This window comes from Aotus nancymaae, unplaced genomic scaffold (genome assembly GCF_030222135.1).
Source record: "Aotus nancymaae isolate 86718 unplaced genomic scaffold, 86718_ANA_hifiasm-v0.15.2.pri h1tg000103l, whole genome shotgun sequence".
NCBI classification, from domain to species: domain Eukaryota; kingdom Metazoa; phylum Chordata; class Mammalia; order Primates; family Aotidae; genus Aotus; species Aotus nancymaae.
This window is the reverse complement of record NW_026988518.1, coordinates 2,504,081-2,530,543: the sequence shown is the minus strand read 5'-3', so window position 1 is coordinate 2,530,543 and position 26,463 is coordinate 2,504,081. Positions and strand designations below refer to the sequence as shown.

The 26,463-nt window shown below is 34.0% G+C and overlaps 1 protein-coding gene across 3 annotated transcripts in view; it reads right to left on the bottom strand.

Annotated features, from left to right (window-relative positions):
- Positions 1–26,463, bottom strand: part of DPYD (dihydropyrimidine dehydrogenase) — an 865,822-nt gene that overhangs the window by 619,226 nt on the left and 220,133 nt on the right. For all 3 annotated transcript variants that reach the window (XM_012458470.2, XM_012458472.2, XM_012458471.2), the window contains one exon: positions 97–293. In XM_012458470.2, the coding sequence (XP_012313893.2) occupies positions 97–293 (197 nt within the window). The remainder of the gene's footprint in view (positions 1–96; positions 294–26,463) is intronic.

The window sequence follows — 26,463 nt, the reverse complement described above, 5'->3', positions numbered from 1 at the left end:
CCTGAAGTTTCTATATGATTATGAACCAACAATATTCATAATTGTATTGCTCCATCATTTCTGACACTATAAACATGAAATAAATGTAGGCATTACCTTAAACCACCAACATATTCTTGTTTTTCAAATATAGTGATGTCAGAGTATCCCAATCGAGCCAAAAAGGAAGCACAACTTATACTTGCAGGCCCAGCACCAAAAAGAGCAATCTTTGCAGAATAGGCTTCAGACATTTTTTCCAGGGGAGGCAGGGAAGGATTTCTGATCTGTGGGATACTCATTGCTTTGAATACCTACGGAGAAATCATTGCCATGGTTAAAATTTTGAAACTAACTTACATCCTCAAACATATTTTTAATGTTTGAAATGAATTTGTGTTTTAAATAGCAATAAGCAGTACATTTTCAGTATTAATATAGTATACTCACAGCTTGTATCAAGTAGATGAGGAATTATGGCTAACTCTCAATCTTTCCTTTCTAGAACCATGCCTCTTCTAGGAAGCACTCCACATAGAGGGTGAGTTAGTGCCCCTCCTCTAAACTCCTACAGCATAATCTGTATGTCTCTAACATAAGCACATATCTGTGGTGTGTGTTATGTTTCCATGTCAGTCAGTACAACATTAGTTTCTTGAATCAGAATACATGCCACATATAAACATATTACCCTTATACTACAGGAGTTAGCATTACCGTGGCACACGGTAGATATTTAATAAATAATTTTTTGAATTCTGCTTTTGATTATGATAGATAAACTTTGGGAGAATAATAATTTTTAAAAAATAGTAGAAGCATTCAAGAGCTACTGAAGCAGGCAGTCTTGGAAGGGCTAAGATCTTAGGGAGGAAGGAAGAACAAAATGAGGTAACCAGAAGTCAGTTTTCCCCTGAGGCATTTGCCACTTCTTATCAAAGGGAGGAAGGCTAAGAATCTTGAGGAGGACCACAGCTCAGAAAAGAGATGTTAGCAGTCTTTAGAAACCAGAGAAACACAGAGTTTTGGAAATGTAGGAGGCCATTAAACTGGAGGAAAATAAAGTGCAGAAAAGTGAGCTTAACTGTTAAACTGCATAGGACAAAAACCTAAGGATCTAAACAGAAAACCTCATGGTCCAGGGAAAACAAAAACCAGAGTGACCAAATAAGAAAGAGACCTAGAAAATACCCCAGTGTACAGTTGAAACTTCCAGAGGGCAACACTCTATATGTAGGGCAAATGAAAGGTAAACAACCAATCCAGACCTGGATTTAAATGGCAGTGATCAGTCCCCACTCTTACCTATCTACCAAAGATAGAATGCACTTTCTGTGGAGAATAATAAGTCAACCACAGTTTCTACACATTTTTTGATAAAATACCTGGGGTTTTATTTAAAAAAATCCAAGAGTGAAGAAAAATAAACCTAAAAAAATAGAAAGAGATACATACATAATCCAGTAACCATAGTTATAAAACATAAATTTTAGAATAACTATGATTATGTTCAAAAACATTTAAGAAGAATGTAAACTTCATTATAAAACTGGAATTTGTCAAAAATAACAGAAATTGTTTAAATTTAGTAAAATATATTTAGCAAACAACCATAACTAGCTAATGTGAAAGGAGGCAGTGGGATTTAAAAATGTATTTAAAAACACATTAATAAAAATCTATTAATTAAAATTGTTATAAATAGGTCAAAGAGGGTAGGAAACAAAAAAATTTTTGAGATGGTAAATATAAACATAAAAATGAGAAATTATTTTAAATGTAAACGGACTAAAATTCCAATTAAAAGACAAAAGCTATGGAAGATAAATACTTGAAATATAAGAACACAGATAGGTGTAAAGACTAGAAAAGTTATACAATGCAAACACTAACCAAAACAAAGCTGGTACAGCTTTCAAAATCTTTATTGAATCTCCACTAAGTACCCAACATCTAGTTGAAGACTCTCAAGGTGTTTGAAGAAATGAAAACAGGTACAGCTTTGTTTTGGTTAGTGTCTAATATTAGTGTGTGTGCGTGTGTATATATATATATATATATATTAGACTTTAAGGCAAGATGTTCTAAAATGTTCTATAAAATGTTCTAAACTTAAAGAACATTTTATAGCATAAATCAGTCAGCCTTTCAACAATATTTTACAATTCTAAATGTATAAGCTTTAAATTACAATTTTAAATATATAAAGCAAGATTGATAGAACTAAAAGTAAAAGAAATGAATCACAATATTCTCACTATTCTACTCTTATGAAAACTTGACTACTGATAGAAGTGGCCAGTGAAGAAATTCGTATTATAGGTAAATTATTTTTGATATCTAATGGATTAGCTCACAGGGTTGTTTGCATTTAACAGGTCAAAGCAGCAACTTTCTCTCCTTCTGGAAACCCAGACAGAGATAAATAGATATAAATGTAAATTTTCTTAAGAGTGAGGAATAAAGATGACAGGCCTTTTCATTTTCTTAACATCATCCCACATATACCACCAACTACTGTAAATAAAGTAAAAACACATAAGGAATATCCAAATGATCTCATTTAAAAAATTGAAGAGGGTATTATCAACAAGTATTACAGGGTCAATTTCTCAGCATGAGATGAATGGCTCTCATAAATGTTCTTATAATATTTTGTCATTTTAATTCTAATACTTTGTCACATTTTACTGGTTTACTCCTAACCTTATCTGTTTCCTCCCTTTTGATCATAAAATCTTTAAGGAGAGACAATATCTTTGAATTGATCTTTTAGTTTTGAGTGTTTTTTTTTTTTTTTTTTTCTCTGATATACTGGTTTAATTTCCTTTGGATATATACACGGTAGTGGGATTGTAGACTTATATGGTAGTTATATATATATATATATATATTTTTTTTTTAATTGCATTTTAGGTTTTGGGGTACATGTGAAAAACATGCAAAGTTGTTGCATAGGTGCATTCATGGCAGTGTGATTTGCTGCCTCCCTCCCCCTCACCCATATCTGGCATTTCTCCCCATGCTATCCCTCCCCAACTCCCCCCCCGCTGTGCCCCCCACTCCCCCGCAACAGACCCCCGTGTATAGTGCTCCCCTCCCTGTGTCCATGTGTTCTCCTTGTTCAACACCCTCCTATGAGTGAGAACATGTGGTGTTTGGTTTTGTGTTCTTGTGTCAGTTTGCTGAGAATGATGGTTTCCAGGTTCATCCATGTCCCTACAAAGGACGCGAACTCCTCCTTTTTAATGGCTGCATAATATTCCATGGTGTATATGTGCCACATTTTTCCTGTCCAGTCTATCATCGATGGGCATTTGGGTTGGTTCCAGGTCTTTGCTATTGTAAACTGTGCTGCAATGAACATTCGTGTGCATGTGTCCTTATAGTAGAACGATTTATAATCCTTTGGATATATGCCCAGTAATGGGATTGCTGGGTCAAATGGAATTTCTATTTCTAGGTCCTTGAGGAATCGCCACACTGTTTTCCACGGTGGTTGAACTAATTTACAAGTGTTTTTATATATATGGGGGAATATGTATTAACTACTCAAGAGTTTAAATTGGTAGTACAATAATTTCTTATTTCTAGCTGCAATCTATATAATTTATAAATTATTAATATATGTTTCTACTTCCCTGTGCTATCCAAACAATACAGATTTTCTTACATACTATTTTTGAACTGACACATGATGGTACCTTCTATTCCTTTCTAAGCAATGTGAACAGGAACTAAATTCTAGTTCTAAATTAATAAATAATGTTATATGATCATTAATTAAAACATAGTTAAAATATATTTTATATTTTATTCCTTTCTAAGCAATGTGAACAGGAACTAAATTCTAGTTCTAAATTAATAAATAATGTTATATGATCATTAATTAAAATGTAGTTAAAATATATTTTATATTTCCCCAAAGAAAGGTTTAACATACTTTTCTTAAATATATATTTTATTAGATTAATTAAAATGTAGTTAAAATATATGTTTTTATATTTCCCCAAAGAAAGATTTCACATACTTTTCATAAATAGATATTTAAAACATACATTCAACATAATCAGGGAGAGATACAGCTAATTTCATTTAGAGATTAAATAAATGCTAATTTCTTTCATATTTAGTTGAATAATGTTAGCTTTGTGAACTAATAATTAAATATTCAACTTTCCAATGTTAAAATCTGCTAACATTTACAAATTAGCATTTCATTTTAACAAATTCTGAATGACATTTATGATTTATTTAAAAGCATCGTTTATTGCTGACATCTTTTACAATGGAAACAGATTTAATGATGACTACTAAGAATTGTTTTAGGCGACAATGTTTATTAAAATGTGACGTTATACTGTGATAACCAAATGGAATAGAATTTGTTCTCGGTATTCACTCAGAAGCAAGAAATAGGAAAGTTCTGAAATGCCTAGTATATCTGACACAAATTCTAGCTAATAGCAGACAAATAATAAAGTAGCAAGTTTCTAATAATAAACAATATGTATGTATTTTTACCTAAGAATATTTTAATATATTTGAATAGAACTTTTTTTTTTTTTTTTTTTGAGACGGAGTTTCGCTCTTGTTACCCAGGCTGGAGTGCAATGGCGCGATCTCGGCTCACTGCAACCTCCGCCTCCTGGGTTCAGGCAATTCTCCTGCCTCAGCCTCTTGAGTAGCTGGGATTACAGGCATGCGCCACCATGCCCAGCTAATTTTTTGTATTAGTAGAGACGGGGTTTCACCATGTTGACCAGGGTGGTCTCGATCTCTTGACCTCGTGATCCACCCACCTCGGCCTCCCAAAGTGCTGGGATTACAGGCGTGAGCCACCGTGCCCGGCCTGAATAAAACTTTTAAGCATTTTTTCAAAAGATTATCAAATGCAAACATTGAATTATTTTTCAAAATGTTTATTGAATCCCCACTAAGTACCCAACACCTAGTTGAAAGCCTCTCAAAGTATTTGAAGAAATGAAAGCAAGCACACTCAGTACACAAAGCATCATGACACATACTAGAATGTAAATTGTTAGCCCCCCCAGGCAATGCAGCTTAATAGTTGTTTAATATATACTCATTACATTGCTTGGTTCAATACACACTAACTTATAATTGGTATCCCTTTGTCTGTTCTGTTCTAGGTTTTTTTCTTTTATAACTTTTTATGCACTGGGTTATCCCCCCTGAGTTGTATAGGAGTTTGGATTAACCTTGATGTAATTTTTTAAAGAGTAAATAATTGAACCAAATTTTTGTGAACTTCAGCACAACAGGTGGTATATATATATTTGTTTATTTTTTAAATTTATTTATTATACTTTAAGTTCTAGAGTACATGTGCAGATTGGGCAGGTTTGTTACATAGGTGTACATATGCCATGGTGGTGGTTTGCTGCATCCATCACCCCCTCATCTACATTAGGAATTTCTCCTAATGCTATCCCTCTCCAATCTCCCCACGCCCTGCTATTCCTCCCCTAGCCCCACACCCTCAGGACTCCCTGTGTGATGTTCCCCTCCCTGTGTCCATGTGTTCTCGTTGTTCAACATCCACTTATGAGTGAGAACATGTGGTGTTTGGTTTTCTGTTCTTGTGTCAGTTTGCTGAGAATAATCGTTTCCAGTTTCATCCATGTCCCTGCAAAGAACATGAACTCATCCTTTTTATGGCTGCATAATATTCCATGGTGTATATGTGCCACATTTTCTTTATCCAGTCTATCATTGGTGAGCATTTGCATTGGTTCCAAGGATGCAGGATGTGCACATGTACCCCAGAGTCCAAAGTACAATAAAAAAAAAGACCAAAAAAAGGCGGGGGGTTAAATTAATTTTGTTAGAATTAAAATAAAATTTTATAAAAGTTAGTAAATTAAAACAAATTACACAATTTTAAAATGTCCATAAATATGAAAAATATTTTTCAGAAAGAAACCACCATGGCATATATGTACCTATGCAACAATCCTGCAAGATCTGCATATGTATCCCAGAACTTAAAGTACAATTAAAAAATAAATAGATAAAAATAAGCTTAGGCTACCTGCAAAAAAAAAAAGAATATTTTTCATTCTTTTATTAAACTACATCAGTCTTCAGAGAAATGTAACACAAAATTACAAATAAGTTATACATAAAAGATATATTAGGTCCAGGCCGAGTACAGTGGCTCATGCCTATAATCCTAGTACTTTGGGAGGCTGAGTCAGGCAGATCATGAGGTCAAGAGATCAAGACCATCCTAGCCAACATGGTGAAACCCCATCTCTACTAAAAATACAAAAAATAGCTGGGCATGGTGGCGCATGCCTATAGTAACAGCTACTGGGGAGAACTGGTCGAACTTGGGAGGCTGAGGTTGCAGTAAGCCAAGATCATCCTGCCACTGCACTCCAACCTGGCAACAGAGTGGGACTTAGTCTCAAAAAAAACAAAAGATATATTAGGTCCAGTTATTTACGATATCATATTCCTAAGAGATTTTTCTTAGAATATAGTTCCCTATTGTTTCATAATGTAACAAAAATATTCTAAAATATTTCGGCTCTTTGGGTGAGAAAGACCCCTCTCTTTTTCTTTTAAGCAATGTCAGTTGTCCATCAACTGACTAATATTCTAAAATTTAATTTTTAAGTTGAAGGGTCAGCTGCCACAACAATTTAACAAATGAAACAAACTTCTTAATATCAGAAGAGAGTGACTGAAATATTTAAGGATGAATTAAAAGTATACCTAAGATGTATTTCCCCACAATAAGGCCAATATTTACTGAAAAACATCCTATGTGCCAGGCTCTACGTTAAACCTCTATCATTTAGTCTTCAACCCTGTGGAAGTACAATCAGATCCATTTCCTAGGTGAGAAAACTGTGGCTGAGTTCACATGCAAAAGATTTTATCCTAAGGCTACTTGACTCGAGAGCCTGAACTCTTAAACTCTGTGATTATCAAATTTTCTCAGTGATTGTCAAAAATTCATTATATATCTATAATGTTTCAATAAGAAATGTATAACTGAAAAAATTATATAATTCCTAACACACCAAGAATATGTGTTATATTCTAATATATTAAATTCTTATATTCTGATCAAATATATTTTGATATAATATATTCTAGCTGATCTACTAACAAAAATAGTTGGTTATTATAATTAATAAATTAACTTTACAAACCAACAGTTGTTCATGAAGTGTTTAAAAAACACTGAACTACATCATCTGGTTTCCCACCATGCTATCCTGCCACTCAAGAACTAAGGTAGTTGTGTATTAAGAGAATTGCCTCCCTGTTATCAACACCCTCTCCAGAGTGGTACATTTGTGTACATTTATTACAATCGGTGAACTGTCAATGGGTTTGCACAAATTCATTATGAAAACAGCATCATAGGACTATAGCATCATACACAACCGTTTCTTTCACTGTCCTGAAAATCTCCTTACTCTCCATACGCATCCCTCTCCCACCTTCTTCCCACTAACCACTCGTCTTTTTAGTGCCTCCATAGTTTTGCCTTTTCTAGAATGCCACATAGTTGAAATCATACAATATACAGCCTTTTCAGAGTGGCTTCTTTTCTTTAGTAACAGATTTAAGTTTCCTCCATGTCTCTCCATGACTTGATAGCTCCTCTCCTTTTGGTCCTGAATAATATTCCAATATCTGTACATACCATAGTTTATTTATGCTTCATATTTATTTATTCTTCATCTAGTGAAGAATATCTCAAAAGTTTTGGTGATTATGAATAAAGCTGCTATAAATATTCATGTGCAGGTTTGCATGTTAATGTAAGTTGTCAATTCCTTGGGGTAAATAAGAAGCAGAATTGCTAGATCATATAATAAGAGTGTGTTTAATTTTGCAAGATACTGTCAAACTATCTTCCAAATAGGCTGTACCATTTTGCATTCCCACCAGGAAAGAATAAAAGTTCCTATTTCTCCTCATCCTGTCAGCATTTGGTGTTGTCAGTGTTGTGCATTTTGGCTGTTTGGTCTCCTCTGAATGTTTGTGTCCATGCCCCGGACTCCATTCAATTCATATGTTGAAAACTAACCACTAATATTATAAAGGAGGGTTTTTTTTTTTAAGTGATTAGGTAATGAGAGCTTTAGGAGGTGATTAGGTCATAAGGAGCCCTCCTCAATTAGATTAGTTCCCTTATACACAGTCCAAGGTGAACTACCTTGCCCCTGCCACATGTGAGACAGGCACAGTAAAAAGACTTCACCTAAGAATGATGGCTTCCAGGTTCATCCATGTCCCTACAAAGGACGCGAACTCCTCGTTTTTGATGGCTGCATAATATTCCATGGTGTATATGTGCCACATTTTCCCTGTCCAGTCTATCATTGATGGGCATTTGGGTTGGTTCCAGGTCTTTGCTGTTGTAAACTGTACTGCTATGAACATTCGTGTGCATGTGTCTTTATAGTAGAACGATTTATAATCCTTTGGATATATACCCAATAATGGGATTGTTGGGTCAAATGGAATTTCTATTTCTAGGTCCTTGAGGAATCGCCACACTGTCTTCCACAATGGTTGAAATAATTTACACTCCCACCAACAGTGTAAGAATGTTCCTATTTCTCCACATCCTCTCCAGAATCTGTTGTCCCCAGATTTTTTAATGATCGCCATTCCAACTGGCATTAGATGGTATCTCAATGTAGTTTTGATTTGCATTTCTCTAATGACCAGTGATGATGAGCATTTTTTCATATGTTTGTTGGCCTCATGTATGTCTTCTTTTGTAAAGTGTCTGTTCATATCCTTCGCCCACTTTTGAATGGGCTGGTTTTTTTCTTGTAAATCTGTTTTAGTTCTTTGTAAATTCTGGATATCAGCTCTTTGTCAGATGGGTAGGCTGCAAAAATTTTTTCCCATTCTGTTGGTTGTCGATTCACTCTAATGACTGTTTCTTTTGCCGTGCAGAAGCTGTGGAGTTTGATTAGGTCCCATTTGTCTATTTTGGCTTTTGTTGCCAATGTTTTTGGTGTTTTGGTCATGAAGTCCTTGCCTACGCCTATGTCCTGACACAGGAACACAAAATCAAACACTGCATGTTCTCACTCATAGGCAGGTGTTGAACAATGGGAACACATGGACACAGGGAGGGGAGCACTACACACTGGGGGCTGTTGGGGGGAAATAGGGGCAGGACAGCGGGAGGTGGGAGGTTGGGGAGGGATAGCATGGGGAGAAATGCCACATATAGGTGAAGGGGAGGAAGTGAGCAAATCACACTGCCACGTGTGCACCTATGCAACAATCTTGCATGTTCTTCATATGTACCCCAAAACCTAAAATGCAATAAAAAAAAAAAAAAAGACTTCACCTATTACCAGAAACCAGGTCCTGAGCACATTATAAATCCACAAACACTTTGATTTTGGAATTCCCAGCATCCAGAACTGACAGAAATAATTTGTGTTGTTTATAAGCTATCCAGTTGATGTGTTTTGTTATAGCAACCTGAGCAGACTAACCATTCTAATAGTATAGTGGTATCTCACTATTGTTTTATGTTGCATTTCCCTGATGACATATGTGAAGCATCTATTTAGATGCTTATTTTCCATCTGCATATCTTTCTTGGGGACATATCTGCTAAGGTCATTGTATCATTTTTTAAATGGGTAGTTTTCATATTGTTGAGTGGTAAGAGACTTTTAGACATTTTGGATAGTAGTTCCTTATCAGATATGTCTTATATCTTTTGCAAATATTTTCTCCCAGTCTGTGGCTTGTTTGTTCATTTCTTTCAAGACAGTTGCCTGCAGAGTAGAAGTTTTAATTTTGTTTTTGTGTTTGTTTTGAGAAGAGAGTCTCACTATGCTGCCAAGGCTGGTCTCAAACTCCTGCACTCAAGCAATCCTTCTTCCTCAGCCTTCTGAGTAACCATGACTACAGGTACATTCCACTACACCAAGCTTAGAATTTTTTATATTTGATAAAGTCCATCTTATCCATAATTTATTTTATAAATCTTACCTTTGAGGCTGTGCCTAAAAAGTTATTGTTTAACCCAAGATCATCTAGATTTTCTCCCAAGTTATCTTCTAAGAGTTTTATAGTTTTGCATTTTACATTGAGGTTTTATAATCCATTTTTAATTAATTTTTGTAATGGGTATAAGGTCTGCTTCTAGATTCATTTTTGACATATGGAAGTAGGGTGGTACAAACAACATTTGTTGAAAAGACTATCTTTCTCCATTGTATTGTCTTTGCTCTTTTGTCAAAGACAAGTTGACTATATTTGTGTGTCTATTTCTGGGCTCTCTATTCTGTTTCAGTGATCTATTGTCTATTATTTTAACAACACCACACTGTCTTGACTACCGTAACTTAACAGTAAGTCTTAAAGTCAGGTAGTCTGAGTCCTTCAACTTTGCTGTTCAATATTATGTTGGTTAATTTGGGTCTTTTGCCTCTGTATATAAACTTTAAAATCAATTTGTCAGTATCTATAAAATAGATTGCTGAGATTTTGATTTGGGATTGCACTGAATCTATGGATCAAATTGGGAAGAAGTGACATCTTGACAATACTGAGTTTTCTATTTGGAAACCTGGAATATGTCTCCATTTATTTAGTTTTTGTTTGTTTGACCACAATTTCATAGTTTCCCTCATATACATCTTACACATATTTCATTAGATTTATACCTAAGTATTTCATTTTTAAGGGTGCAAATGTAAATGGTATACTTTTAATTTCAAATTCTAATTATTTATTTCTATTGTAAAGGAAAGTGGCTGACGTTGGTGTATTAAACTTATATCCCTTTTTGCCATAATTGCATACTAGTTCCAGGAGTTTTCCTGTTGATTCTTTGGAATTTTCTACATAGACAATTGTGTCATCCCCTAACAAAGACAGTTTTATTTCTTCCTTCCCTATCTCTATATATTTCATTTCCTTTTCTTGTCTTATAACATTGTATTTGTGTTATTTTTAAGGTGTTCCCTTCCCTACAAATACTGTAGCATTTGGAGGATTTTAAGATTATTTTCACAGGCACTCAAAAATATTGTGATGAATTTCAAAATTCCCGAACTCCAGTTACATGCTTAAACAAAGTAGTGAAAGTCACCAAGGAAAACAGTTCTACCTTAGTGATAACAAAGAACAATGATTTACAAATGAATATTCTTTTTAATTTTACTTTGGAATTTTTTTTTTACTTTGTAAGTACATAGCATATTCTCTTTTTTTGGTACCTAGTATATTCTTGAGGAACATTTTTAATATTAATTTTCCTGCATGTTCATCCTGTGATTTCTCACCTTTCATTCATCTATAAAGCACATTTATTTCATCACTCCAAATTGACTTTACTAGCATTTTCTCCATAATTTTCACATTATGTTGAAGCAAGGGAGAGATTATAATGACATTTAAAATGGAAAGATTGCAATGCACAGAGGAGCCACAGAATTTTCGCCCTAAGTCCCCTCACCTTCTGGAGACAGAAAGAGTATAATTTTCTAATCATTATTATAAAATTCTAATTTGAGGGTAACTCTTGATTATTTTAATCTTTATTGCTTTCTAAAACAGTACATAATGAAAATAAATACAAATGTTTAATAGCTATAATTATTCCTCCATTACTCTGTTCTAATTCACCAAACAATAGCAAATATAAACTATAGAGAAGTCATAAAAAGTAAAATACTCTTAAAAATTTTAGAACATCTCTACTAGTTGAAGGATGAATTGTAACAGTATGTTTGTATTCTGCATACCTCATGAGAGGATTATACTCTTCCAAGTGTTTAGCTTGATTTCATTATAAAATAAAAATAATTTTGATAATTTCAAAAGAAATATTTCATCAGTTTAGGTCTAAGATAAATCTTAATAAAAATAACACATCATTTTTCTTTTGCTGGTTTCAGTTTCTTGAGTTACTTAAGTAGTGGGATGAATGTCTTGTTGCCTTTTGAACGCTTAAATGGAGAAAGATTGCTATTTGTGCATCCAAAAGTAAGTTATCTAAAATTACATACCTTCTAGAAGATGCTTCTATGTAATTTTCTTTGTTATTTGTTTCCTTTTGTAAAACAAATCAAAGGAAATACTGAGTACATACTAATCACTGCATTCATCCTTTGAAAAGAAATATACTTGGACTTCTTGACAAATAGTTTTTTCTTCACAACAATTAACTAGGAACACCAAAAGTGAGAACTGTGTTTCAAATGTATTAGAAATGATAAAAGTTTCATGTCATGTCAAATTTTTTATCAAAATAACTACTGTATAAAGATTTTTTTCATAATTTTTATATTATTAAAATGGGCATTACTGAGAGATACCTCTGACAGGTTAAATATACTGTGTTAGCCTTCTTTCTGGGGGATGGGTAGCTCCGTCTCATCGGCTTTTTGGCTTTCTCAGAGTCAGCCAGTGCTTCTGCCTAGATCTACGGGGACTGCCCAGTGCCAGCCGAAGGTGCTGTTCTGCCCTGTTCAGGCAGCTCACTAAGGCTTTTCAGCCCAGCGAATATCTCCTGTTCTGTGGGTTGTAGAGGGCTTGGGTAGAGCACTATATCTGGACTAAAGTCCGAGAGGGGGAGATCCCCCTGTCCTCCGGTCAGTGGCACGCTCCCCCTAGGTGGGTTAGTGCCCCACTTTGCCGCAACTTGCCCTATTTGGTTTATACACACTGTCCAACCAGACCCACAAAATGAACCTGGTATCTCATTTGGAATTGTGGAGACCACGCGTCTTCTGCATCTCTCTCACTGGGAGCTGCTTTCCGGAGCTGCCTCTTATTCGGCCATCTCGGGTTTACAGCCAAATTCTACCAAACGTACAAAGAGGAGGTGGTACCACTCCTTCTGAAACTATTCCAAACAATACAAAAAGAGGGAATCCACCTCAACACGTTTTATGAGACCAACATCATCCTAATACCAAAACCGGGCAGAGACACAACTAAAAAAGAAAACTTTAGGCCAATTTCCATGATGAACATCAATGCAAAAATCTTCAATAAAATACTGGCAAACAGAATGCAACAGCAAATCAAAAAGCTTATTCATCATGATCAAGTAGGCTTCATCCCAGGGATGCAAGGCTGGTTCAACATATGCAAGTCCATAAACGTAATCCACCACATAAACATAACCAAAGACAAAAACTACATGATTATCTCAATAGACGCAGAGAAGGCCTTTGACAAAAACTTTTGATGGTAAAAACTCTCAATAAACTAGGTATCGATGGAATGTATCTCAAAATAATAAAAGCTATTTATGACAAACCCGCCAATATCATACTGAATGGGCAAAAAGTGGAAGCATTCCCTCTGAAATCTGACACGAGACAAGGATGCCCTCTCTCACCACTCCTATTCAATATAGTATTGGAAGTTTTAGCCAGAACAATCAGGCAAGAAAAAGAAATAAAGGGTATTCAATTAGGAAAGGAGGAAGTCAAATTGTCTCTATTTGCAGATGACATGATTGTATATTTAGAAGACCCTATCGTCTCAGCCCAAAATCTCCTGAAACTGATAAGCAATGTCAGCAAAGTCTCAGAATACAAAATCAATGTGCAGAAATCACAAGCATTTCTACACATCAATAACAGACAAACAGAGAGCCAAATCAAAAGTGAACTCCTATTCACAATTGCTACAAAGAGAACAAAATACCTAGGAATACAACTAACAAAGGATGTAAAGGACCTCTTCAAGGAGAACTACAAACCACTGGTCAATGAAATCAGAGAGGACGCAAACAGATGAAAAAACATCCCATGCTAATGGCTGGAAAGAATCAACATTGTGAAAATGGCCTTACTGCCCAAAGTAATTTACAGATTTAATGCTATCCCCATCAGGCTGCCAATGACCTTCTTCAAAGAACTGGAAAAAAACACTTCAAACTTCATATGGAACCAAAAGAGAGCCTGCATAGCCAAAACAGTCCTAAGCAAAAATAACAAAGCTGGAGGCATCATGCTGCCTGACTTCAAACTATACTACAAGGCAACAGTAATCAAAACAGCATGGTACTGGTACCAAAACAGAGACATAGACCAATGGAACAGAACAGAGGCCTCAGAAGCAACATCACATATCTACAACCATCGGATCTTTGAGAAACCTGAGAAAAACAAGCAATGGGGAAAGGATCCCCTGTTTAATAAATTGTGTTGGGAAAACTGGCTAGCCATGTGCAGAAAGCAGAAACTGGACCCCTTCCTGACACCTTACCTAAAATTAACACCAGATGGATTAGAGATCTAAACATAAGACCTAAAACCATAAAAACCGTAGAAGAAAACCTAGGCAAAACCATTCAGGACATAGGCATAAGTAAAGACCTCCTGGCTAAAACCCCAAAAGCAACAGCAATAAAAGACAAAATAGACAAATGGGATCTAATTAAACTCCAGAGCTTCTGTAAAGCAAAGGAAACAATCATTAGAGTGAACTGGCAACCAACAGAATGGGTAAACATTTTTGCAATCTACCCATCTGACAAAGGCCTAATATCCAGAATCTACAAAGAGCTAAAACAGATTTACAAGAAAAAAACAAACCCATTCAAAAGTGGGCAAAGGATATGAACAGACACTTTTCAAAAGAAGATATATATGTGGCCAAAAACATATGAAAAAATGCTCATCATCACTGGTCATTGATTTGTAGCAAATCAAAACTACATTGAGATACCATCTCACACCAGTTAGAATGGCGATCATTAAAAAATCTGGAGACAACAGATGCTGGAGAGGATGTGGAGAAATGGGAACACATTTAAACTGTTGGTGGGAGTGCATATTAGTTCAACCATTGTGGAAGACAGTGTGGCCATTCCTCAAGGACCTAGAAATAGAAATTCCATTTGACCCAGCAATCCCATTACTAGGTATATATGCAAAGAATTATAAATTGTTCTATTATAAAGACACAAGCACACGTATGTTCATTGTGGCACTGTTTACAATAGCAAAGACCTGGAAGCAACCCAAATGTCCATCATTGATACACTGGATAAAGAAAATGTGGTACACATACCCCATGGAATACTATGCAGCCATGAAAATGATGAGTTTGTGTCCTTTGTAGGGACATGGATGAATCTGGAAACCATTATTTTCAGCAAACTGACACAAGAACAGAAAATCAAACACTGTTATGCTCTCAATCATAGGCGGGTGTTGAACAATTAGAATGCGTGGACACAGAGAGGGGAACATCACACACTGTGGTTAGTAAGTGGGGGCTAGGGGAGGGAAAGCAGGGGTGGGGAGGGTGAGGAGGGATAATGAGGGGAGAAATGCCAGATACAGGTCATGGGGGATGAAGGCAGCAAACCACCTTGCCATATATGTACCTATGCAATAATCCTGCATGATCTGCACATGTACCCCAGAGCTAAAGTACAATTAAAAAAAAAAAACAGTGTTAGCTGAAAACAGAATATTCTTTCATTCAATTACCATTTCATTCAATTTTTTATGTACCCTCTATGTCCTAGACACCAGTATGAATAAAACCATAGACTCTCCAGTAAGTAGCCCCCTGGAAAATAGAGCACTCATATGTCTTAAATAATTTTTTAAAGAACTATATTAATATGCAACCTGTCTGGTACAGGGTTCATTTTCACAAATGGTGCCTTCAGAGTATTTGAGAAGGTTAACCTACGTAGAAGAGAAACTGACACCTAAGCCAAATCTTAAAAACAACAACGAAAAATATACATATGTTATCTTAGAAAGTACTCTCTCTAAATACCAGCTCTGAAAATTAAAGGAGTAATGATTATTTCAGCAATTAATTGTGAGGATTAGGGTCAATGGTGATAACTTCTTGTGATTAATGCCTCCTCTTTACAAGGCACTCTCTGGGGAACTTAACATTTATATCTCCAATCCTAAAAATCTTCAACTTTAGATATGATTGTTCATTTTCTATACAAAGGAACTGATTCACAAGATTATTCTAGCATTATAGTCCATGTTATTATGACTATAGTGGGGATTTGATAAACCAGTTGAATAAAGTGGTTTAAACTTACCAAATACAGTTGAAAACGTAAGTGTTTATTGTTTAGTTATAAGAAACTTTATTCATCCAAAATCATATGCTCAGGATACTTACATTAGCCCCCAGATAGGCAAAATAATCTACCACAAAGCCTATTATAGGATAAAGTGTAAAATATTTCATGTAATTTATTAAATACAGTACTGAAAGTGAAAAACAATATAGTTGAAAGAATATTTGAAGTAAGTTTTCTACTAAATGTGTATCACTTTTACACCATTTTATTTGTATTATTATTATTTTTTTTTGAGAGAGAGTTTTGCTCTTGTTGCCTAGGCTGTAGTGCAATGGCACGATCTCGGCTCACCACAACCTCTGCCTCCCAGGTTAAAGCCATTCTCCTGCTTCAGCCTCCCGAGTAGCTGGGATTAGAGGCCTGCACCACCATGTCTGGCTAATTTTTTGTATTTTTAGTAGAGACAGGGTTTCTCCATGTTGGTTAGGTTGGTCTTGAACTCGAGACTTCAGGTGATTCACCCACCTTGGCCTCTGAAAGTGCTGGGATTATAGCATTTTAAAGTCAGAAAATCCTAAATTGAATCATTAAGTCGAGGATTGTCTATATACTTATAAGGGTTTAGACAATGTTCTGCAAGTGCATGAAAAAGATGCACTCACTCTATATCAATCGGGCTCAGAAAACTATGGATTTCTTAAATCAATCTAATAAACTTTCTACAAATAAACCTTACAAATTTTGAGTAAGGTTATGCTGTCATGTGTATAAATGTTCATGAATGTTACATCTTTTAAAAGATTTTTTCTTTTTATTATTCTTTGCTTCCAAAACACTTCCTTGTCAATATTATAAAAACATTTTTATATCTTTATTTTTAACATCTCAAAATAAGTTATTATTAGTCTAGGATCAATATTTAATTATTTTTACTGCCATATTTTTACACATTGTTTCTTTTTCTCTTTCATTTCACATTTGTTTCCTTCCTTCTAAAGAATAACACTTAGTAGTTCTTATAAAAAAGAGAGTGAGTGTTAAACTGCCTTAGATTTAAAATGCCTGAAAATAACTTTATTAATATTCTTACTTTCAAAAGAAAAATAAGGTTCTTTATCTTAAACCTTTACAAATACTGTGCTCTTGGCCTCTGACGTCTATTGATGCTGATGAGAAATCTAAGGTCAGAGTTATTGTCATTTGTTTTTCAAGTAATTTGTTTTCTCTTTGTTTTGAAGTTCTGATTCTCATTACCCTTCATACTGCACAATATTAGCACAATCCTATGTCTAGGTAAAGAACTTTCATCTTTCCTTTCTTCTGGAAAATTCCACCATAACTGCTTTATGGCTCCTCCTGTGTCAATGTCTCTCTCTACTTTAGGAACTCCCTTTACATGTGTATTGAAGTCTGAACTTCTCTATTAAACTTTTCTTTTATTCATATCCCTTTACTGTGTTCTGGTTGAATACTCAGATCTTATTTTTATTTTTTATTTCTTTAGTTCTGCAATTTGTGCCCCTATCCAGCCGAAAACTGACCTTCTCTATGGAGACTGTCATTGTAGTGTAAATTTCTAGTCAACTATTTTTCATATTAAACGTGCTGTTGATTTTTTTAATTTTATCACATTTTAGGATATTATTTTATACATGTTAATTTTAATTGCCTGATTATAATTTGTGTTTCATTAGGATAAAGTCAGGTACTATCAGGTGAGTCTTTGGATTATCACTAATAGATTAGCTTTCTTAATGTAGTGTCTACCTTTTTGTTTCTCTTTTGAGTGAATTTTGTGTCTTTCTTTGTAATCCCCCTATGGCTTTGTAGCAGTTATGCGGTCACCTTCACTTAACAATACTCCCATCCCTCTCTCCCACTGCAGAACCAAGTTTCTTAAAGCTGAGGGCTCCAGTCCAACGTGATTAGAGGTATCACATAACCAAATCACTGTGCCATAGACACATGCCCAAAAAAATTGCTGTACAGCTTTCTCTGCTTCTTTCTGTAGCTTTCTATAAGCCCCAGCTCTGTATAGTAGTTGCACTAATTTTTTAAAAAACTTTCTGTGAGGTGTAGTTGAGTTCAGTCCTCTACCATGCAAGATGTTTTTGGCAATTACCCTAGACCACTCCCCAGCAGAAGCTACCAGAGAATAACCTTAGTCCCCATGCTTTTATATCATTTCTGGCCCAAAAGTTATTCATATTTCCTTTCAGTTCACCTCTTAATTTTTCTACTTTCATTACATTTTATTTATCATTATTATTTGGAGAAAAATGGGTGGCTAAAATGTTTACTTATAGCATCATGCTTTTTACAAGTGATTTATGCTAATACAATAATATGTTTTATACTACCCTATATTATTATTCATCAAATATTTTTATGAAAGTATATACTATTTTTTAAGTTGTTGAAGCTTAAACCAATGAATCTTTTAAAACTGTAAATTGCTCAGGAAACTGTATGTATTTACATTTATTTTTAAAAACTAATCTAGAAAAGAATAACAGCAAATAATTTTAACCAAGCAATTTTGGTAAATTTCAAAGTTATTGCCCCCAAATCACTGCAGATTATTTTTAAGCTCTGGATATTAAGATATGGTTTTAAAACAAACTAAAATATTTTTTGTGATGAAAATCATCTAGCAATTCATCCAGTCCAACAGTTTTATTATAAATCATTATGTCAGTAAGGGATATTTTTAATAGATTTCTAAAGATTTTTGGAAAAGAATGTCAGATATTTAGTGAAATCTATCAAGACATTATTCTTTTCTATTAATCATTGTATTAAGACTAAAAGGAGAGACACAAGTCAAGTCTTGAAAGATGTTACTTGTATTTGCATTCCGATAGATACATTTTACCATGGTAAAAAAATTATTTTTTTAATTATTATTATTTTTAAATTTATTATACTTTAAGTTCTGGGGTACATGTGCAGATCACACAGGTTTCCTACATAGGTATACACATGCCATGGTGGTGGTTTGCTGCATCCATCACCCCGTCATCTACATTAGGTATATTAGTGCTTAATGCATATTTTTCATCTATATCTTATTCCCTCAGAAATAATTCACCTTTGTGTTTGTGGGTTGAGTGTGGGTGAAAAACGTTCACAAATAATTGATGGTACTATTTTAAATAGCAGTAGTAGAAAGAAATCTCATTTAAAGTGTTAAAACTTTGGGATAATAGACCAAGTGTGATATATCATTAACAACTATAATCTATATCCTATTTATAAATGACTACAAAAAGTATTAGCTATAAATATTAGTAACTTTCATTATCATGATAATTTATCTTAGTTTTAGATTATAAACTGAAATGACAGATTTTATTGATCAGTTTGTCAAACTGTATCATAAATGTGCTGGGTTTATTCCTAAATTTACTTGTATACCAGCTTTCCCAAAATCACACTTAGGCATTCCAAAATAAAATAAAACTGCAGGTAAACACTTAAGGCTTCAAGGCCCTTCGTCACATAGACCCTTTTTTTTTGAGACAGTCTCACTCAGTTGCCAGTGGCGTGATCTTGGTTCACTGCAAGCCCCATGTCCCAGGTTCAAGTGATTTTCCTGCCTCAGACTCCTGAGTACTTGGGACTACAGGTATGTGTGACCATGTCTGGCTAATTTTTGTATTTTCAGTAGAGACAGGGTTTCATATTGTTGGCCAGGATGGTATTGAACTACTGACCTTATGATCCACCCACCTCAGCCTCCCAAAGTGCTGAGATTACAGGCATGAGCCACTGTGCCCAGCCCACATAGACCCCTTCTAAGGCCCTGTATTTAACTTTTTCAGTAGTGCTTTACTGTAATTTCTAAAGTAGTAACCCAAAATTTTGTTAGTTGAAGTCCCATAAAACTTACGTTCACTTCTGGTTACAGAATAATACTCCCATTGTCAAAAGAAGAAAAGAAACAAAGGAAAATTATTTGATAAAGTACATAAGCTAAAAAACAAACAAACAAAAAAACTCTTAAGCCATATGAGTTGGTCTTACCCAACCTATTTCAATGTAGTTGCTTCATATCTAACAGAAAAACACAAAACTTGTGAGATATGATGACTAGGTATATTTGGCTAGCCTATAAGATGCAACAGACACTGCTGTGGCCTTACAGCCAGAAAACCAGGGTTTACACTGAGCTTTTGTCTTTGACTAGTATCATTATCTGGGCAAGTTAGTGTTTGTGATATAATGAAAATTAAACCACTAGGTTTATATTCTAGATTTGACTCTCTCACTAGATGTGAGGTTGTGGAAGTTAACTAATTTCATGGAGCTTCCTGTTACTCATATGTAAAATAGAGATAATAATATCATTTGGAGAGTTATTTTGAGGATTAGTGAAGCCCTAAATAAAATACTTAACATTGTGCAGGACACTGAGAGTTTTTTTTTAACATTGACTGATTTTTGATCACTTTGATTCTTAGTTTCCTTATGTCCAAAATGGAAAAATCAGTACCTGGTTTGTATGTCCTCAAGGATTGTTTATCAGCATTTTAGAATGAAATATTACAAAAATGCACTGAAGCACTATAGAAGTACACTGTAACTGCATTTTCCCCCTACTTGATACTTTCCTTTGCACTTAGGTCTAATCACATCCAAAACCAACTGACAAAAATTAATGAAGACTGGACTATAAGTCCAAGGATGCCAATGTAAACACATATGTCTTACTACATTTACTTCATTATTTCAATTGTTGGCTTTAATTATTTCCTGAGAAACTACAATGTTTCTTAGGACTTGTAGTAAAAAAGCAGTCTACAACAACACATAGTGCTGATCGATGCCTAATCAATGTTAGTTTGATTAACTGAATCCTTACCTAGTGGGCTCTTATTACACTGGGTATTCACATAAACCAGTTTGCCTGGGGTGGTCACAGTTTACGCCTGCTGTACTGGACTCATATTAATAGTGTCCTGATCATTCTCTAACCTTTCTCAGTCATTTGATCATCTTACTTATAAAGCAATCAACATAATACACAGCTAGACTATTTCCAACCTCACTTTTCAGTTTATGCACAAATATCTTTTTGATGACCGCTTTTAATTTGGGGCTTCCACTTAATATTTCTGTCTCCACTCTTCTATTTGATAAATAAAATTTAACACAGAAATACATTATTTCAGAGCAGACCTGCAATACTCTATTGTTCATCAGAATACATATTTCTATATTCGTCTCAAATATACTTGCAGAATACAAAGTTTAAGAATTTTAGTGACTTCCATATCCAAGGTGAAGATAGGGTAAAAGTAATATTTGCTCTATTAAAACAATCATATACTAATTTGATTGAACAAGTTCTTTCTCCATTCCCAATTCTTCAAAACTATTTATCATGTTTAAGCAAAACATAAATGTTGATGTAATTTAAATAATTGTTCAATTTTCTTCAATGCAGTCTCATAACATCTGCCATTTTTAATTGTATTAGTGTATATTTACTGAACTAATTTAACTTGAACTGTGTCTACCCTTAACAAAATATAGAAATAAATATTTACAGACCCTTGGAATATATAGTATGTTATTTACTTAGTCCTTAAGAAAAAATCCCATTTTCATGTTACTAAGGTACAAGAATAGTTAAAAGAAAATTCAGAAAATGGTAGTTCAAAAATAAAACCCACATCAGATATAAAAATATATTATAAACTATAGCAATTAATACAGTTTGTATTAGTGAATGGATGCATGAAGAGATCAATGTAAAAAAATAATGAGATGATTTATAACTGACTAGGGGTTGGGGGGATAGGGGAGGGATACCATTAGGAGAAATACCTAATGTAGACGATGGGGTGATGGATGCAGCAAACCACCAAGGCACATGTATACCTACGTAACAAACCTGCAGGTTTTGCACATGTACCCCAGATCTTAAAGCATAATAAAAAAAAAAGAACTCCCAATCCTGCCAAAAAAAGAAAAAAACAGACAAATTCATACACATGATCTTACTATATAAAGTCAGAGGTATTACATCACAACATATACTACACAATGTGCAAAGAATATTTTTTAAAAGATGAGGAAGACGGATAGTCAGTAAACAGATGAGAAAGTTTCTAAACTTCAACACTCATTTGAAAATTACAGATTATTTATACAACTATTTCTTAGGAAATATAAAACATAGGCCAGATTCATCAATTAATCAGAGTGCTTGACTTGAGACGGGAATATGATGGATTTTAAAGTTTTATCTGTAATATATGTTCAATCTGAAGCAAACAAAACAAAATACATTTTATCAATTATATAAAAAATCTTCAATTTTTTATTTTTAATTATTATAAATACATATTAGTTGCATAAATATGATGAATATATATTATTCATATACATGTTGTAAGTAGTGTATGGTGTACACATGATATTTTGCTAGACACATGCAATGTGTAATGATCAAGTCAGGGTAAGTAGGATATCCAACACCTCAAGCATTTGTCATTTTTTAGTGTTAATGAAAAATCCAATTCAATTCCAAATAGTTAATGGGTACAAAAATACAGTTAGATAGAACAAGTTCTACTGTTCAGTAGCACAAGAGTGTAACTGTAGTTAATCATTGTATATTTCAAAGTAATTATTGCATTACTACAAATAGTATATGCTGATACAACAAGAACTGAGTAAGTCAAATGAGAGGTGATAGTTTAGAAACCTGCTGAAAGACAAAACATAAAGTAAAATTTAAAAAACAATAAAATATTTAAAAAAACAAAGAAAAATCTAAAGATAATTCTTTTCTGAATAAGTCACCTGATTTCATCTAGAATTGCATGTTAGTTTTATTCTCTTTTTTTGGCTTAAAACAACAGAAATTTCTTTCATTTTTTAATATTTCAATAGTTGTGGGGAACAGGTGATTTTTTGTTACATTGATAAGTTCTTCAGTAGTGATTTCTGAGATTTTGGTGCACCCATCACATAAATAGTGTACACTGTACTCAATGTGTAGTCTCTTATCTCTCATCCTCCCATCACCATTCCCCTTCCCCCTAAGTCCACAAAGCCTATTGCATAATTCTTACGCTTTTGTGTCCTCACAGTTTAGCTCCCACTTATGAGTGAGAACATGCAATGTTTGGTTTTCCATTCTTGAGTTACTATACTTAGAAAAATGGTCTTCAACACCATCCAGCTTGTGGCAAATGCCATTATTTCGTTCCTTTTTATGGCTGAGTAGTATTCCATGGTATGTATGCTGTGTGTGTGTGTGTGTGTGTGTGTGTGTGTGTGTGTACACACATTTTCATTATCTACTCATTGACTGATGGACTGATGTGCATTTCGGAGGGTTGCATATTTTTGCAATTGCAAATTGTGCTGCTATAAACATGTGTGTTCAAGTGTCTTTTTCATATAATGACTTCTTTTCCTCTGGGTAGATACCAGTAGTGGGATTGCTAGATCAAATGGTAGATCAACTTTTAGTTCTTTAATAAATCTCCACACTGTTTTCCATAGTCGTTGTAATAGTTTACATTCCCACCAGCAGTGTAGAAGTGTTCCATTTTCACCACATCCACACCAAAATCTATTCTTTTTTGATTTTTAAATTATGACTCGCTCTTGCAGGAGTAAGGTGGTATTACATTCTAGTTTTGATTTGCATTTCCATGATGTTTAGTGATGTTGAGAATTTTTTCACATTTTTGGTGGCCATCTGTCTATCTTCTTTTAAGAAGTAACCCAAAATATTAGGCTATCTCTGTCTTTAGCCTACTTTTTGATGGGAGTTTTTTTTCTTGCTGATCTGTTTCAGTTTCTTGTAGATTCTGGATATTAGTAATATAAAAGTATAAAATCTAAATAAAAGTAAAGTGCTAAGAGGTATATACCATAAAATGGTATATTTCACAAGTATTAGAAAAATCTTCTAAAATGGTTTTGTAAAATAAATTCTATATTTACATACCAATATCATAATCCAGTATATTCCTAAAAATTCAAAATTGAGGTGGTAATTTTAATTATAAATTTTCCAGCTCTAATTCATTTTGATACACAAATTTTGGAAGATTGGAATTTTAATTTTAACATTTCTAAATTGCCTCCATAATGTTTTAATTAGTAGAAGAGAACTGATTTGACATGCAACAAATTTTCTACGTAAAATCATTTTTTTTTTTTTTCAAAATTTAGGCAATGGGTAGAAAGATGCATTCTCATTTCTTTCTCCTTTTGCAACAATTCATTAATTAAATTTCAGAAGCAACGAGAATCTAGGTGGTTATTAAATGTAATCTATATATGTTTCTTTAAAAATTCCAATAAACAAACAAATAATTTTTGAAACAAAATTTCAGAGTTATATTTGTACAGAGAAATTTAAAAACCATCATGATTGATAAAATTGATATTAAACTATTATTTCCAAGTTATTTTATTGAAACAATGTTATGGACCAAACCTAAATAAAGGACGAAAACACTTAAAAAAAAAAAAAAAGAAAAGAAACAATGTTATGATAGAATTACAATATTACTAGGGGGAAAAATGCCTTCTAGAGTGAGTCATAATCAATCCTGTAGCCTGTTTATTGCATGAACATACCAGTGTGTGAAGCAAGATCACTTCTTCACACTGCAAATGTGGAAACAGCAAAAGGATGAATAGTAATGATAACAGTACCCACCACCAACTCTGCCAAAGAAAAAAAAAAAGCAGCAGCTGGCTTACTGATTCTACAGCAGGCTATGCATCATGTGATCTATTCCTTTTCCACTATGGTCTTTCCAAATCACATGCTCATGTTCAAATGGAGAATAATAAGGTATGTACCTAACCAATAATGGCAGACTACTGAGCTGATATTTTTTAAAAATCACTTATAATTCACAGGAAAATCAATTTTGAAAAATACCATACTATTTTAATCTTCTTTCCTAACCTTTGCTTAATTTAGTTGAAAAAATAGGTTTGTATTTCTTTAAAGGTTAAAAATCAATCATTGTTTTATCAAACAATCAAAACATAAAATTATTTGCATCATGTTGCACTTCAACTTAAATACTCATGTCAATAGTTTAGTAATTTGAAGAACAGTAACATTTTGCACTTTACACTTTTTTTTCTTGAATATCAGTGAAAAATAAGTTACTCATTTTTTATTAATCTTCCTAACAACTTTGACAGTTGGATAAACTGAAGTAAACCACACGCCGACCTAGGGAATACAGGACTTTCTAAAACCAGGTACCCTAACCAGCCAACCCCCACAAAAAGACAAAAAGCTTTTCTAAGTAGTTCCCACAGGGACATTTTTTATTCATAATTCGATATTGAAATCATACTTATACAAAGTATAATAGGAATGGAATAGGCAGATATATTCCTATTCTATATCCTTGATTCACTTAAAATGCATTTATTGCAGTCCTAATCTATGCATAACTCTTCATTAGGTGATACTTATAGCAAGACCTAAGTGTGACCACTCTCAAATTTTAGTGAGTTTCTAATGAATTCTGTACTGAGAGCACATGTGATGCTCTGCCTTAAAAAGACTCTGCTCTGGGAATGAGTGGTAGAACCAAGTAAGAGTTCCCAGATGGATAGTGTTCCCAGACAATAGAATTAAAACCATGTGAGAGTTTCCAGAGGAATTATGTTTCTCTCTCTCTCTCTCTCTTTCTTTCTCTTTCTCTCTCTCTCGCTCACACACACACACACACACACCTCTCAAGAGATCACTGACAAACTAATAATATCATTTTAATTCCTTTGTTTTAAAATATTGTGTTAGTTGATATACATAGTATGTGACCTTTCACTTACTGTATTCTGTGAAAGCTTACCCCAGTTTAATGAAGAGGCAATGGGTCCCCAAAGAAAGATGAGGGAGGAATTCAAGTGAATCTTCTCCATCAACTAAGGATTTTCACAGGTTGTAAAGACCATACTTTGTACTGGTCAGGTAAGCCTAATGCAATTTTGAATTTGGTAAGAAAAGAAATTAAATCCCAGAATTTATTGCAACAATTCACAACCTCAAATTGTTTCTATTTTCTTATTCCCAGGAGCTCTTCTTTGGAATTAACCTGTCAGAAAGCAGGAAGGGAATAACCCTGATTTATTACTAAAAGCAAAGTGAGACTTAAGCTTGAGGAATATCATGGAAGGGTCCTAAAATGAAAGAACATGTTGTGTTTATGTTGACAAAACCAGATCAGTAAGTCATTAACTAAAAATCTAGTGTTGGCAGGCATTTAATTCGACCTTCTAGATGACTAGTCCCCAAAGACTATAAAATTTTACTATATCTCCTTCATATAAGCTGATCATTTAAATGATACGTGGGAATTAACCTGCTTGTTGACTCCAAATAGGAGACCTCAGAGAGACCAAGAGTGTCAGAACCAGAGTCCTTTACAAAT